The 16,742-nt window shown below is 41.4% G+C and overlaps 1 protein-coding gene across 1 annotated transcript; it reads right to left on the bottom strand.

The window, feature by feature from the left end:
* Nucleotides 1-12,381: 12,381 nt before the first annotated feature.
* Nucleotides 12,382-15,317, bottom strand: LOC142625870 (putative receptor-like protein kinase At2g23200). Its single transcript, XM_075799609.1, has one exon. The coding sequence runs from the start codon at nt 15,199-15,201 to the stop codon at nt 12,688-12,690; it is 2,514 nt and encodes an 837-aa protein (XP_075655724.1). The 5' UTR covers nt 15,202-15,317; the 3' UTR covers nt 12,382-12,687.
* Between the last annotated feature and the right edge of the window lie 1,425 nt (nt 15,318-16,742).

Here is a 16,742-nt window from a genome sequence, read left to right as displayed (position 1 = left end):
GACCTCGGCCCCCGGTACTAGGGATGTACACGGTGCGGTGCAGCTGGTTTTTGTGGCCGTTTCTGCACCGCACTGGAATCTTCAGTTTCCTAAAAACCCAAGCCACCGCCGCTCCTGAGGAACGGTTCTCCGGCATCCTTGGTGGTGGTTTCAGTCAGCGCGGTGGTCAGTGTCCACCTGTCTATCACACACACAGAGAGGAAGAGATATCTAAATTCTAAAACCAAAATCAAACCCAAAAAACTCAAGGATTCAAACCACAAATCAAAACTTAGATAAAATCTAAATATCAAAAGATTCAAAACCCATTACAAACCCAAATGTTAAAACCCATTACAAACCAACTGTCTAAGTCTGACTGAGCTGAGTGATGGAGTGAGTGGAGTCTGAAATATTGAGAGCAAAAGTCTAAAAATAGAGAGAAAGAGACAAGTTAGAGTGTTAGACAACTGGGTACGTGTGTGGCTGAGAGTAAATAAGAAAAAAAAAATCTTATACAGTGACTTACACTAACCAAATACGACATTGTTTTTCTTTTTTTTTTCTTTTTTTTGTTTTTTGTTTAATTGCAAGACAATTAGACAAGACCTGAGTAAGACTATTCAAACTTTAAGACTGACACACGCTAACAATTTTTATTTATTGATGGGCTTAATTCTTTTGACTTCGCATGCAGAATAGTCCTCATCACAAACCAAAGAAAAAAAAACTGAGAGACTGAGCACGACGTGCTTAGTACGCCATATATTTTTTAACAAAGCACGGCCACGACATGAGAAACTGAGAGCACATCTCATGGGCCACGGCGTGAGAAACTGAGAGCACATCTCAATTAAAAAAATATATATATATATATATATATATATATATATATTAAACATACTCAGTTCGGTTCGGTTCTCGGCGGTGTGCACATCTTGGTGCCGACGGCCGCACCGGTCCGATGTCGAAGTTAAAAAGATGTCATCGACCACCGTGCTGAAAACCATCGGTAGAGCTCTGAAGGGGGAGGATCGATGCGGTCAAACTGGTTTCAGTCGGTGCTGATAGATCAACGAACAGGCCTACCCGGTACACTGCTACGAATTCTCTTGCATCAATAAGGGACGCCTCGGCTGATATTATATCTCAAAGCCGTAGAGCCCACATACCCGTTGAGGAGCCCGAAGCCCCGATTCAAGTAGCTGAGTCAGCAACTGCTGAGTTGGTTAATTCTTCGGAAGCGGAGGCCGGTCAAGGCAAAGAGATGGTGAAAAAGCAAACAATGACCATTGACTGGTTTTTGCCCGGCACCCACCTTACAGCTTAGCCACAACATCCCCAAGGCAGGGATTAGACTCCTCCTCCTCCTACTGGCCGTATTAGAAAAAGGCAGCATGTCGGCGAACAACCACCCAGGGTTTCAAGTGATGCTCCCGTGAGGACCCCTCCTCAAGTATCTAGCGGGATCACGATCTGGGAGCCGACTGGTGGTTCTCGACCCACTGCCCAGGTCGGGACCGATGTGGCATCCTCTTCCCAACCCGAGGTGGGTTGGCAGACTGCCTTCAGACTTGGTGATGGGCCTTTGTTGGTGTTTGCCAACGTAAGGACATGGGCACAAGGCGAAGGGGGGCAAGTTGCCTAGAACTTGGTGCGGGGCCTCCTATTGCCCGAGGATTTTCACTTCTTTTTGGACGGGACCGACGAGCCACTGGTTTGGCGGCTGCAATGGCATACCATAGGTGGTAACTTACTGTCCGTCCTTTTCCATCTGCTATAATGCATGTGTATTCCCTTTGCCTTCACACTTGTCATCTTATCATTATTGCGTCATCAGGCCGCGCAGTTGACCTACGTCATTGACGAGAGGTTAAAAGAGGCTGTCATGGATACCGATCGAGAGAATGCCCTAAAAGACGTTGCGGCTGCCACAGTAAAGGAAAAAGGCAAACCTGCTGAAGTCACCGAGAAGAAGGCGTAATTTGCCGAGAAAGCCCGATTGAAGGCGGAGAATAAATTGATAGAAATGGAGGTTAAGCTGAAAGGCACGGAGCTCAAATCGGCGAAGGCAGAAAGCCTAAATTTGGCCCAAGTCGACGAGATCACTGACCTTAAAGTGGCCATTGAAGCCTGTGAGGAGAAGTAGTATAATGAAGGCTTCGTGAATGCTGAAAAACTCTGTGGAGTCTATTGTCCATCAAGCCTAGCATCATGGGTTTAGGGAGGGGTGGTTAGCAGCCCTACAAGCAATGAGAGTAGCCGAGGATTCCCCACTGAGGAATCCTGAGCAAATTCCATATCCAGCTCCTCCTCCCCTCGTTCAGAGTCAAGCCGGTGCCGCGGACGAAGAGGATACCCCCAGCATGAGGGAGCTGGTGCGCGCGATTGACACTCACATAGAGATGGTTGATCTCGAGGTCAACAACAATCTCATCGTCACCGAGGATGCACAAGCTCAGCCACTCCCCAGCAATTAGCCAACCGAGGACGCCTCTAAACAGCCAGCTGAGGACGTAGCCTAGCTCTCGCCCATTGATCCTCCAGTTTGATATTTAAGTTTTAGCCTGCCCTTATCCTTTTACTTTTCTTGCGTTTAAATTTTCCTTTTACTTGCTTGGTTTGCCTATAGTCATCGGGTTGTGGTGACATAACAATGGTTAAATTTTATTTGTTTGCTTTGTTTGATTTGTCACTCGGACATGGTGGCCGAACACTTACTTTAGCTATATTTATGATTGTTTATCACATTGTCACTAAGTTACTATTATTATTTATATCACTATATTTTTTCTTTTTTAGCATGCTTTCCCTTTCCACTCCTAATGACCGGGTAACCTAATCAAGGCTTGTCTCTGACCGGTGATAAAGACTACTCTTTCACCTGCCTTCGAAAAGATAGGCTATAACTTTTATCTATTTAGTGACCGGGGCCGGACTGAAAGAGGTTAGCTGTATCTAGGAAAAATGAGCACCAAGTTCGCGTCCATTTGGCAACGAAGATTAAGGTTGATACATGAAAATGAATGCTAGGCTTTCGTTCTTAAGGAAACTAGGTGCTCGGTTCTCATCCATTTGACGATTGGGCCTAGCCGTGAACGGAATTTTTATTGTTAAGTATATTAATTATAAGGTTTCCACCTTCCTGGTGATTAGGATTGAACTGGGAGCAGGTTTCAGCCCTTAGAATGATTCGATATAAGGTTTCCACCTGCTCAGTGATTAGGATCGAATTGAGAAACAGGTTTCTGTCCTTAGAATAATTCGATATAAGGTTTCCACCTGCTTGGTGATTAGGATCGAACCAAGAAACAGGTTTCTGTCCTTAGAATGATTCGATATAAGGTTTCCACCTGCTCAGTGATTAGGATTGAACTGAGAAATAGGTTTCTGTCCTTAGAATAAATTGATATAAGGTTTCCACCTGCTCGGTGATTAGAATTGAACCGAGAAACAAGTTTTCGTCCTTAGAATGATTTGATATAAGGTTTCCACCTACTCAGTGATTAGGATTGAACCGAGAAACAGGTTTCTATCGTTAGAATAAATAGTATTAGCTCTCACCACGTTTGTTGACCGGGGTTAATGAGTTAACAACAATGGAACTATAGGTATAAATACACCTGCATGAATAAACATCACCCTCGTATTACTTAATAATTCATACATACAACGTTATACTCAACCCATACTCCTACACACTGGTAGTCAGTGGTAAAACTTCTTTAAATTGTGAGCATTCCATGGTCGAAGAAGTGGTATTTTGTCCAAGTCTTCCAAATAGTACGCCCCCACGCTAGCAATGGCAATTACTCTATATGGTCCCTCCCAGGTCGGTGCTAACTTCCCTGCATTGACATCTCGGGTGTTCCCTACTACCTTCCGAAGTACCAAATCTCTAGCGCTAAACTCCCTTCTCCTTACATCTCTGTTGTATCTCCGAGCAAGCTTTTGCTAATATTTTGCCAGCCGTATGGTCACCGACTCCTGGTGCTCTTCTAGCAAGCTCAGCTGTCTCACCATTAATTCTGCGTTCTCGGCTGGGGAGAATCCAGAAACCCGAGTACTGCACAAATTTATCTCTGCTGGTATGATTGCTTCCACTCCATATGTTAGAGAAAACAGAGTCTCTCCCGTGGATCTCTTCGGGGTTGTCCGGTATGCGCACAGAACATTGGGCAATTCTTTGGCCTACCTACCCTTAGCACCCTCCAACCTTTTCTTCAAACCGCTCACAATGGCTTTATTGGTGGCCTTAACTTGGCCATTACTCTGCGGATATGCCGGGGTAGAGTACCTGTTCCTGATACCGAGGTTGCTACAAAACTCACAGAAAGCTTTGCTATCAAACTACAACCCATTATCTGATACGAGAGATTCTGGTATCCCGAACCTTGTTACTATGTTTCTCTATACAAACTTCTTAACATCCACATCTCGGATGTTTGCCAACCCTCAGCCTCTACCCACTTGGTGAGATAGTCCACGACCACTAAAACAAACCTTCGATTTCCTATGGTCCGAGGGAATGGACCAACAATATCTAGCCCCTACTACGCAAAGGGCCACGGGCTACTAATAGGATTTAGGCTCCCCGCCGGCTGGTGGATCATCGGGATGTGCTTCTGACATTTCTCACACTTCCGTGCATACTCGATAGCATCCTTTTGCATACGCGGCCACCAAAACCCCTGAGTCATCACTTGGTGGGTTAACGAACATCCCCCCACGTGGATGCTGCACACTCCTTCATTTAGCTCGGTCAGCTTACGATTGGCTGATAACCAATGCCAAGCAACTGCCCAGTGTACTTTTTCTACTTCCTTTTCATCAGCTAGCACTCGATCCTCGGCTAAGAAAGCGATGATCGGATCTATCCAACACGGTCCGGCTATTGTTATCAGTGAAACACCTACCCCTGTGTTAATACTCGGTTCGGCTACTAGCTCCACCTTGATTAATCGGGGTACCTCCTCGATTAACAATGATGCCAATGTGGCCAAAGAATCAGCGTGCCGGTATTGTCCTTTAGCCACCTGAATCACTCTCACACTCAGAAAGTGGTCCATAGTTTGCTTTACCAATCGTAAGTACTGCATCATCGGGGGATCCTTGGCCTCAAAGCTTCCCTATACCTGATTTACCACCAATTGAGAATATGAGTAAACCTCTACTTTCCTTGCACCTAGGTCTGAAACAACCCTTAATCCAGCAAGTAGGGCTTCATACTGAGCTTCGTTGTTAGAAGCCCTAAATCCTAGCCTCTAAGAGTACTCCAATTTTATCCCTTCAGGGGTGATAACTACAATTCCAGCCCTGAGTCCTGATGCATTGGATGCGCCGTCCACAAATACCTTCCACGGGAGGACTTCTACGCGACAGACCATCTCTATCTCCCCTCTCGGGGAAAACTCTGCGACGAAGTCGGTGAGAACCTGACCTATCACCGAGCTACTAGGTCTGTACCTAGTGTCAAAAGAGCCCAACCAAGTTCCCCACTTAGCTATTCTGCCTATGAAATCAGATCTCTTCAACAACAATTGCAGAGGATACTCGGTCAGTACATAGACGGTATGAGCTTAAAAATAATGGGGTAACTTCCTCGTAGCATGAACTAGTGCCAATACCAACTTCTCCAGAGGCAAATACCTCATCTCGGCATCGACCAAGGTTTTACTGATATAATATATTGGCTGTTGCACACCTTGATCTCTCAGTAGCACTCACGGCATGCTTGGACACCGAGAGATACATGTATAAGTCCTCGCCAAGCTCTAGGGCTGTAAAAATGGGGGCTCGCACCAAATATTCCTCAAATCCTGAAAAGTCTTTTCACACTCTTCATTCCATTGGAATCCCTTCCACTTCTTCAAAAGCTGGTAAAATGGACGGCACTGGTCTGCAAACTTTGAAATAAACTAGTTAAGTGCAGCTAACATGCCGGTCAATACTTGGACTTCTTTTGGATTATTTGGCAGCCTGAGGCGCTTCATGGCTTCAATCTGATCGGGGTTGACTTCTATTCCTCTGTTAGTGATCAAATACCCTAAGAACTTGCCAGCCCCACTCTGAAAGCGCACTTGTCAGCATTGAGGCACATCTTATGTCGTCAGTGTACTTCGAACACCTCTTTGAGATCGTCAAAATGTTGTGCCTCCCGTTTTTTTTTACCACCATATCGTCAATGTTCAACTTAACTGTACGCCCAATCTTATCTCTGAATATTCTCGTCGTCATCTGTTGATAAGTGGCTCCAGCATTCTTTAGCCCAAAAGACATCACGATATAATGGTAATTGGCATCAGGGGAAATGAATGCCGTCTTCTTCTAATCATCAGCAGTAAGGGCAATCGATGATAACCCTGAAAAGCGTCCAGAAAGCTCATTCTCGGGTGCCCGTACGTGGCATCCACTAGCTGATCAATCTTTGACATGGGGAAGGGATCCTTTGGGCATGCTCGGTTCAAGTCAATAAAGTCAACACAAACTCTCAATTTGCCGCTCTTCTTTTTTACCACCACGGTATTCGCAAGCCACCCCGGGAAGAAAATCTCCTTTATTGCCCTAGCCTCCTTCAATCTCTTAACCTTTTGCCTAACAGCTTTGACATGCTCCTTGGCCGATCTCCTCGGCTATTGCTTATTGGGAGGGTACAACGGGTCCACGTTAAGCTTCTGAACTATGAACTCGGGGTTCACCCTGAGCACCTCATATGGGCTCTAAGCAAACACGACCACATTCTGTACAAGAAGCAGCAACATCTCTACCTTATCTTCGTCCTTCATGCTTGCTCCTATCTGGAAACTCTTATCATCGTCCGACATTATCCTTACCTTTATTAGGTCCTTGGCACCACAAGCCCTCAAATCCTCTTAGGGTTCCTGTAATTGCTATAAAGGAACCTCTTCAACTGGTTCCTTCTATTTGATCTCCCGGTTAACAACAGCCACCAAGCACTGCCTGGCCACTTGCTGGTTTCCCTTCACTATTGCAATACCTTGCTCGATGTGGAATTTGACCTTCACATGCAGGGTGGATGGAACTGTCCCCATTGCGTAAATCCATAGCCTTCCAAGAATTGTCGTATACAGTGAAAATGAGGCGACCACTATGAATGTCACCATTACTTCCTTGCCCTCCATGTTTATAGGAAGTGAAATCTACCCTTCTAGGATCACCATTTGACCATCAAACCCCACCAGGGGTGTGTCGTACTTAGAGAGATCCTCGTTCCTCAACACAAGCCCCTTGAATAGGTCGGGATACATCACTTCAGCACCACTCCCTTGATCTATCAATACCCTCTTCATTATGAAGCAATTTATCCGGGTAATGACTACCAACGCATCATCGTGCAGCTAGATTGTTCCTTCCAGATCATTGTCATTGAAGGCAATGGGTTCCCGAGTGAGCTTTGACTTCTTTTCAGAGGGTTGCTTGCCTAGGCAACCTTAGGCCGGCACCACAGTCAATACCCCTCTCCTTCCAGACACCACGATACCCTTTGAAGTTACATGGATGACCTCTATCACTCCCAATGGGGATGGGAGAGGGTTTCCCCGAGGTTGAGTTCCTTGCCCGGCATCCTAATTCCTCTGGTAAACCACAAACTCTTTCAAATACCCCGTTTTCACCAGCTGTTCTAGATGATCTTTCAACACCCTACATTGCTCGGTGGTATGCCCCTTGTCTTTATGGTAAGTACAGTACAAGTTTTGATTTCTCCTCGATAAGTCACCCCCATCTTGTTCGGCCACCAAAAGTATGGCTCATTTTTTATTCGATCTACAATTCTGTGCACCGGCTCCTTGAACGTCACATTCGCTTCCCCTACCTATGCGCCAGGCTCCCAAATCCTTAAATCCCTTCGAGGCCTTGATTGAAAACCCTCTTGCCGAGGCTGACTCATGATCGGAGCTTTGCCCTTATTCTGCTGTCGGTTATCCTCTAACCTCTTATATTCTTCAATGCTCCTCATCAACTGCCTCATATTCTCGGGTGGTCTCCTTGTCAACGAGTCTCGTAGTTCGAAATCCTCAAGCAATCCCAGCCAAAAGGTACTCGCTGCAATTTTTTCGTTGTCTCCACCAATCTCGTTGTACAACTCCTAATATCGGTTAGCGTAGCTGCAGAGGGTTTTCCCTGCCCCCATTTTCATTGATAGTATTGCGTCCACAGGCTGCAGAACTCGGCTGCATGTCATGAATTGGACACTAAACTCTTGAATTAGCTTGGAAAAACTGTGAATTGAGCCTTTCCTTAATCCATTGAACCACCTCAAGGCGATGGGCCCAAGACTCGAGGGAAATACCTTACACATTAGTGCATCGTTATGAGTATATAAGGACATCATCTGAATATAATGGCTTACGTGCTCTATCGGGTCCGTTTTTCCATCATAAGAATTGAACGGAGGCTGCGCAAATCTACTCGGCATGGGGGCTCGTTCAATGTCCCCCGAGTACGGCAAACGAGCAGCTCTGCGTAATGCTCGGCTCATAGCATCCATAGTAGCATTTTGGGGTCGCTGCTCCTCTGGGGAAATTGAGTCCTGGTTTGCATACTCCCGTGAATGATCCCGGTGTTAATGGGAACCAGATTGGTGGGAGCCTGCTCCATAGCAACATCCCACGCTAGCCGACGCTTCCTCACGCTCCTTGTGGTCTCTTCTCCGACGCCTACCTCTTGCTTCTAACTCCAAATCTCTTACCAACCTACATAAGTGTTCAAGCTCCTCGTCTCTCTCGTCAAAGCGCTCACGCCCCGAAGTGCCTGATATTGTCCAGTGTGTTTAATACGACCCTTCTCTAAGGTCGGACCGCTCTTCCTCCTACTCATGCTCCTTATTTTCATGCCTCTTTCGCCTTCTTTCTCTCCAAGTAGATCCCCGAGAAGATCTCCCAGAACCACTTTCAGCGTAGCTTCCTGACCGACCTCTAGGCATTTTCCCAGCGTGAGTCTCTGCAGAACCACGACTACGTAGGAGATTCCCACAAACGGCGCCAATTGTGCGCACCTAATAGATCTTTAACAACTTCAACCTATATTTGGGCTCACAACTTATTTGTATAGAGGGTTTTGAGTTTCCTATTATGGGTAGTCCCTTGCTTTGAGACCCAGTTGTATACCAGTTTCCATGAACTCCTCCATTTTTCGTCCTCCAGCTGCTCTCTTCACTACTGATACTAATCCCCCTACCCTCTCTTTTCTCCCCAGAGTTGCCAACCCCTACTTCTCACTCTATCCTCATATTTATAGCCTCAGATAAGCGGAGGTGTTATGATTACTTCCAGATCTTACTAGTGCGAATGGGGGGTCCAATTCCATCGTCTCTAAGTGGATGTCCTGTTGGGAATGGTGGTAATGGCATTGGAACTGGTTCCCACTTTCTAAAGACTGTTCGGCAGCGGCGTTTCCTAAGGAAATTCCTGGCAACTGAGAACGCAAGGCATTCTCGGCATGCGCACTTCCTAATTAAGGTGTAACGTGATCAACATGAACTCACCTCTTACACGTTTAAAGAGAGGGAGACAGGCCTATTCTGGTATTTGGGCTCTAATTGAGCCCGAAGATGTGTTCGGATCAAGGTCTAAGGCCCAACGGCCTGAGATCGTGCGTCGTGCCATGGGGCCATGGCCCGAAGTTCAATGGGCCCGAACTCGTATCCCGTACAAATATATAATAATGAAGATTTAGAAATTAATTTGGTTTCTTGGTTTTTTTTTCTCCCCATCATTCTTCAAATCATTTCCCCCTTTATTAACTCTTATTTTCCCCCATAATTCTTCACCTTATCGTTACTCTTCCTTAAACTCTTCATCTCCATTTTTTTTACTCTTCTTCTCCCTATATTCTTTTCAACAAATTTTCTATTACTTCATATGCGCCTCTCTCCTATTTATTCCATGTTCTTCCTACAACAACAAAATGATTACTCACTCTTTCTCTCTCTTTATTCGACTTTTTTTTTGTGTGGATTTATTATTGTTTTTGCCACTTGTTAGAAATTATGGTTAAATGATTAAATTCATCATTTCTTAACAACTTATATTTTGATAAATTTTTTTATTGAACATGGTATCTAGAAGTCCTAAGTTTGATCATTGTCTTCACTCTATGAGGGTAAGTGTTAGAATTATAGTTAAACTATGATATTCACAATTTCTTAATAGTTTAAACTTTTGAAACAATAAGTAATTTAACACCACATTTGATGTGAATTTCTTATTCTTTCTTGTAGCTTTGCTTTGAGTTGATATGTTTTGATGTTTTGATTCTTCATCACAGGCCTAATCTCTCATGAATTTGGCTTGAATTTAATACAGGGGTAATATGATTTTTTTTTTTTTTGAAATTGGGGTGGGAAAGTTTATATTTTAAGAAAGTTTGTTTTAGGAAATAAGTGTGGTTCCAATGTACTTTGATAATGCACAAAATTTTGAAAATAAATATTTTTTATGAATGAATATTTTTACTATGTTGGTTTTTTGAGAAAAGTTTGTTTTGCTTTTCATCTTAATAATAGAGAAATTGTTTTAATTATAATGTTTATCTATGTATTAACTTTAAATGCCAACACGTTGGTCGGTTCAATGGTAAGGAGTTCGTGACCCTGCTTGTCAGGCTTGGATTCGAATCACCTCCATAGCCAATTGTTGGTGGGCATCTTTGGTGGGGTTGACCCCCACACGGTTTGGTGAGAACGGCCGGAGCTTAAGTCAGACCGGCGCCCTGCCTAGAGGAGTAATATAGCCATAAAGGCCCCCATTTTTGTTCACCCAAAAAAAAAAAACTTTAAATTAAAAAAAAAAAAAACTAAACTGATGCGCAGGTTCGTGAATCATGACTACTTGACTAGTAATAGGTTATATAATAGTTTGTTCATCAAAAAGGTTATATAATAGGTTAATAAACCTAGTCGTCTCCAACTTTTCCCATAGGCATTTGGTACCCGATTTCTAATAGGAATTTTTTCCTATCATGTAGATCTCTTGCCACCAATCATTCAAAGTGGGCTGGACCTATGAGTGCCGTGCACTAAACAAAATGGACTCTCTCTCTCTCTCTCAAGTCTTTGTTTCACTTTGAAATGGACTGAATCAAATTCTGCCATCTCAACCAAGAACTTTAAACATACCTCCATAACTAGATTTCAGTAGTCCAACCAGTCTCCATATCCCACTTGGGAGTAGTTCCTTCCTTACCAATAATTCATTTCAGTAGAGCTTTCACACAAAATTCACGAGTATATCCTTGTCAGTGGTGGCTGACTGGCTGGCAAGCATGTATCCACAATTTTATTTGACAAAGTCTAAAAATATCACCCCTGTCAACCTCAAGGACCCTTACACGCCTTGATTGAAGGGTAATACAAAAATATTGTTGGGTCACCTCAACGAAAAAGCAATATAAAAAAAATCTCTAAAGTTTAAAGTAAGTATGAAAAGACGACTTCATTGAGCGGAAAGGAACTAAAGTATTTCAACATTTTGCATGTACCATGACCCCTCAGGACCACGAGACTCTTGTCCAGTTAGTCTTGTTAAATAAATCCCTATCTCCCGACGCGGATTCTGTTAGAAGTTAAAATATTATAATGTCGAGTCGAGCCCACTGGTCGTGGTCTGTAGACTCTGTACTTATGGCGGAAGTAAATGGCAACATTGAATGCATAGAAAGAAAAACATAATAATAATAAATAAACTCTTAATGGAAATTTGATCTCAATTTTCAGTTCTTTGGGTTTCAAAAAAATTACTAATAAAAATACATTTTAATTGGTGAATTTGCCATTTGATATGAAATAAATGGGAATCATGATTTCTCACTTGGCATTTTTATATGAAATAAATGCATTGGACACATAATTTTCTTTAATCTTTTTTTTTATTATGATTTAAGAAAATTTATCCAAAATTAACTGTCGTTGTACTAAACAATTCAAATCTCACAGCTTTGGCTATATTTTATTCAAGGCTTTCAAGGCTTTATAGAAAAAATAAAACTTAGCCTAAGCTAATGTTATTATTGGTGTACTAAACAATTCAAATCTCACAGCTTTGGCTCTATTTTATTCAAGGCTTTCAAGGCTTTATAGAAAAAATAAAACTTAGCCTAAACTAATGTTATTATTGGTGGAGAATAAAGTGGAATATAAAATAAAATATAAAAAATATCTATTTTAATCAATTAAATCAATTAATTCTTGGTGTAATATCAATAACACTTCTAAATGTTTGTTCCCAGTTTTTCTTTCTTTTACTGATGAGTCTCATGTGTGGTAGTACCAGAAATTCTCATAGGCATTTGAAAATCCTTCTTGGTGGCAGAAAAGAACTCCATGTCAGTAAAAGTCTATTTCAAAGGGTTCAAATTGAGTAATTTAAAATAACCATAGAATGCTAGAATTTAAAACTGTAGTATGTGTATATTGAGAAAGACTCAAAAGAGAACAATACATTAGAAAGAGAAAATAGATGCGTTTTGCTCAAAACATCTTGGAATTAAGACTTGAAATTAAAAAAGAACGATGGCAATAGAGACTAGAGCATCAACCATCAGACAATCTGTTCACTGCATCGATGAAGCCATAGGTGGTGTCCAACACAAAAGCATTTTTGCAGCCATGGACTAGTATTTTACAGCTTTATAGTGATAGGAAGTCACATAAACGTAATGACACTAACGTACCTCGAACCATATGGAAGACTATCTGGCACCACCATTCCCCAATTTGGAGTTGACTTCACTAGCCGTTGAATCAGAATCGTCATCCCCTCCAGTGGGTTCATGATCATCTTCTTCGATCGGGATTCTATCAGAAGGCAGATGCAAAAACAGAGGCAACTGCAATTCCAATGAACTATTTGTTGTGCTGTATTCATTTGGGTCTGTATGCATTGCAGTTTCTTGAAGCATCAGTGCATATTGCAAGTCATATAGCACTTCCTGCATTTTAGGCCTTTCAACACTATTTGCCTTCAAACACTTCTCGGCTGTTTCACCAAACTTTCTCAATGAACTAGGCTTAATTTTACCAACTAGAAACGGATCAACAATTTTCTCAAGTTGGCCTTTCCTTTGCCACAGCATCCCCCATTCAGCTAGGTTCATCTCATCCATTGGAAGCAAGTTGTTAACAGCCGGTCTAGCACAAAGAATTTCAAGAAGTACAACTCCAAAAGAGTACACATCAGATTTTTCTGTCAACTGTAGGGTGGTAAGGTATTCAGGATCAAGATAACCAAAGCTACCCTTTACACCCATGGTGAAATTTTCTGGATCAGGAAGCCCTGACTTTGAAAGGCCAAAGTCAGCAACTTTAGCCACATACTTTTCATCAAGCAAAATGTTTGTGGACTTCACATCACGGTGAATGATTCCTCCAGCTGGACCAGTGTGTAGGTAACGCAGACCTGTGGCTGCGCCAATGCAAATTTCAAGTCTTTGCTTCCAAGATAATTCAGACGAGGTCTCAAAATTGTCATTTGAATGATAGAGGTGTTCTCTTAGAGTCCCCTTTTCCATAAATTCATAAACCAGTATCATCTCAGACCTTTCATCGCAATACCCAATCAAAGAAACAAGATGTTGATGCCGGATTTGGGATAACACTGTGATCTCCGTTTGGAATTCCTCAATACCCTGCCCGTGCCTTGCCTCACTTCGTTTCACTGCTACTTTTATACCGTTCCGAAGAACTCCTTTGTAGACTTTCCCAAATCCACCCTCACCAATCAAAAGTTTTGCATTGAAGTTCTTAGTTGCATACAATATTTCACCAAGAGATATCCTCCAACTGAGGTTCAAATTCGAAGGTAAGGATGATTTAGCACTTCCTTCAGACAACCTGTTAAAACTTATCCCACCAAAAAGTAGCCCTGTCAAACTTTGATCAGGCACAGCTTTCCTGCACTTCAAACGCAGCACCAAAACTACAATCAAAATTACAAATGCCCCACTACTTACAGAACCAATGATCTTTATAACAGGGAAGTGTTTCTTGTCTGTGACTGTTCCACATTCATCCGGTATGGAAACTGATTTGTTCATGAACTCCATAATCTCCAGCCCATTCAAAAACGCATTAAGAATGGGGGAGTCATTCTCTGAAGGACTTATACTAAAATTGGTAAATCCAGAATCATCTGAATCAACCACATAATCGAAGAAAAAGGGAACAGCAAAGTCTCCAGTTATATTATACGGATCAATCAGCTGATCAAAATTGCTATATATATAGAGATTGAACAATATGTCATTCAGTGTTTTAGTTACTATGTCACAGAAATGGACCCGAACAAAGTGTCTAGTATTCTTACTGACAGGAAAACTCCAAGTTAAATTTAAGAGACTAGCGTTGCCGTTAGCACCTGTCTTCAATTGTTTGGCTGTCTGGTAGACACGATCTGGGGCAGTATATTTTGTGGCCAGTTCAGAATTGTAATTAAGCGTTTGACTATAAGGCGTGCTGTTCTTCGCAGAATCGCTGTGGAGTATTAAGTAACTATCATCTGCTACCCATTTCCTCCACAATTCATCGTAATCAATTTGGGAACCTCCAAAGTTGATCCTATGGATTGTATGCAGAGCCTGAGAGAGCAAACCTTTGTAGTTACCAACATTTCCAGCAGAAGTAACGCGAGTGACATTATCATTGATGCGGGTCTCGTTGGCAAGAAAGACTTCTATGGCGTTTACGAAAGCCAAAGATGAGTCTTGAGAAGGTATGAATTGGATTCCAAACTTTCCTTGTGGGATGGTGAGCAAGTACTCCTTAATCACTGGAAAACTACTACTGTTTCGGATGCTGAAATTGGTTAAAAGTGAAAACCCAGAAGCCGAAACATTGAACAACGCATCATATAGATTAGCACGTGACAAGTAAGCAAAGAAATGGAGGCGTACTATGTACGTACCATTCTGGTCGATTTCAAAGCTATACGAACATGGCTGTCTGTAAACTCTAGCTGTTTGATAGAGTTCTGGAATCCATGCCGATGTGTTTCTGACTTCTTCGCTTTTCCCAGTTGAGAAAGAAAGGGAATTGCTGTCGGCAACAAAGACCTGACCGTTAACGGTGGTGTTGGAGCTTGCTCCACAGTTGATGAAGTACTTGTCAGGAACGGTGTAAGCTGATGAGAGAAGTAGAAGTGAAGAGAAATAGAGAGGTAAGAAATAGCAGAGTTGGAAAAGACTCTTATGGAGGTGAAGCATTTCCATGGATTTTTTGTGAGACTAGGTAGTTCTTCAGAGGTTATGATAGGTAGCTGGGGATGAAATAAAGTTGGTAATAATATTTAATAGTATGCATAAATCTAATGGAAAATTTTTAAACGAAGACTTTGACTTAAAAGTATGTACGGATTCACCAAGATGTGTCTCACCAATCAAGGAAATGTCTTCTCATATAAATTTCTTTAATTTAGTGGCCTTCTGTAAAGTACTAGTAGAAGTTAGTCCACACAAATGTTTTTGGCTCTACAAGTTAAGTTAGTGCCTTTTCAAAAAAAAAAAAAGAAGTTAAGTTAGTAATTGGGGGGATAGATTTTTATGAAAAAAAGAAGAAGAAGAAGAAGGAAGGAAATGTTAAAATATAAAGACCCAGAGATATGGAAGTTAATTTCATTGAACAAGTGGGCAAATAAGCTGATGGCGTTTTTCAGCCCTACCTGAAGTTTGTGTTTGGTGGTCGATCCTTCTATAGAAATATGTTGCAACAGTGTTGGGGATCTGTATGCTAATGTGCAAATAACATATGCTCCTTGAGGCATCTGAAACTATCTTCCTTTAATCCTTTGTACTTGATAATTTAGATAAAATGATCAATTGTTGTAACCTTTTCCTTTGGGATCAATTATTCCTCTCCTTTTCGGATCAATTATAAAACACTTTCCATTTTTGGGTTTCTTTTTAGAGCAAAGAGGAACCCACAAAGAAAAGAAAAATTAAAAACTAAAAGTTTGAAATTGAAAGTATTGTTATTTCTAATACACCTAGGTTAATGTCAGGATTTTTCTTTGGATTTATTTTCATGGTTACAAAGTTGACACTCAAGAATGAAATATTTGCGCTAAAAGCCTTGTAATTTAATCAACACCTCTTATTATAATGAAAATATTTAGAATTCAAATCTCTCCCTCCCCTTGTTATAACTATCGAATTGAAAGAAATATTTGGAATAATATTTATTTAGTGTCATCACACTCAAGTAACAGAAATTGACTCTTTTTGATTGGGGTGATTTTAGAAAGGATAAAAAATAAAGGAAATAAAATGGTAGGAAAATTGGTGTTTTTACTTGTTTTGGTATCAAAGAAAAGAAGGTGGGAGATTTTTTTTTTTTTTTTTTTTTTTTAAAGGTAGATAATGGGGGAGGGAAAGGTGCGGTTCATGGGGTTGTAAATAAACAAAGTTGTTTATGAACAACTTGAACTCGATTCTAGAAAATGCTTCTTTATATTCATTTGTTTAACAAACAAGCAAAATTCAAGCCAAATTTTAAGCTTGACAATTAAACAAGCCAAGACATAGTAATTTTCTTGTGAACAAGCTCTTGAACATTAGATTCGATTTAACTATATATAATGTTATATTTTTATATTTATACTTGTTTAAAAATATACTTATATAGATTTGAGATTGGATTATGTGAGTTAGTAAATAGGTTTTTATGATATCAAATTATTATTTGTAGTTTATTGATAATATAATTAGCCTATTTATAGTAAAAATTCATTAATTTGTAAAGGGACAAAATTTTA

This window comes from Castanea sativa, chromosome 2 (genome assembly GCF_040712315.1).
Source record: "Castanea sativa cultivar Marrone di Chiusa Pesio chromosome 2, ASM4071231v1".
In the NCBI taxonomy this organism is placed as follows: domain Eukaryota; kingdom Viridiplantae; phylum Streptophyta; class Magnoliopsida; order Fagales; family Fagaceae; genus Castanea; species Castanea sativa.
Note: the sequence above shows the minus strand (reverse complement) of the source record. Positions and strands in the feature narration are given on the sequence as shown.

Bases quoted from the DNA above. Each gene is read 5' to 3' on its own strand.
- LOC142625870 (XM_075799609.1), bottom strand. From the start codon at position 15,201: ATGGAAATGCTTCACCTCCATAAGAGTCTTTTCCAACTCTGCTATTTC.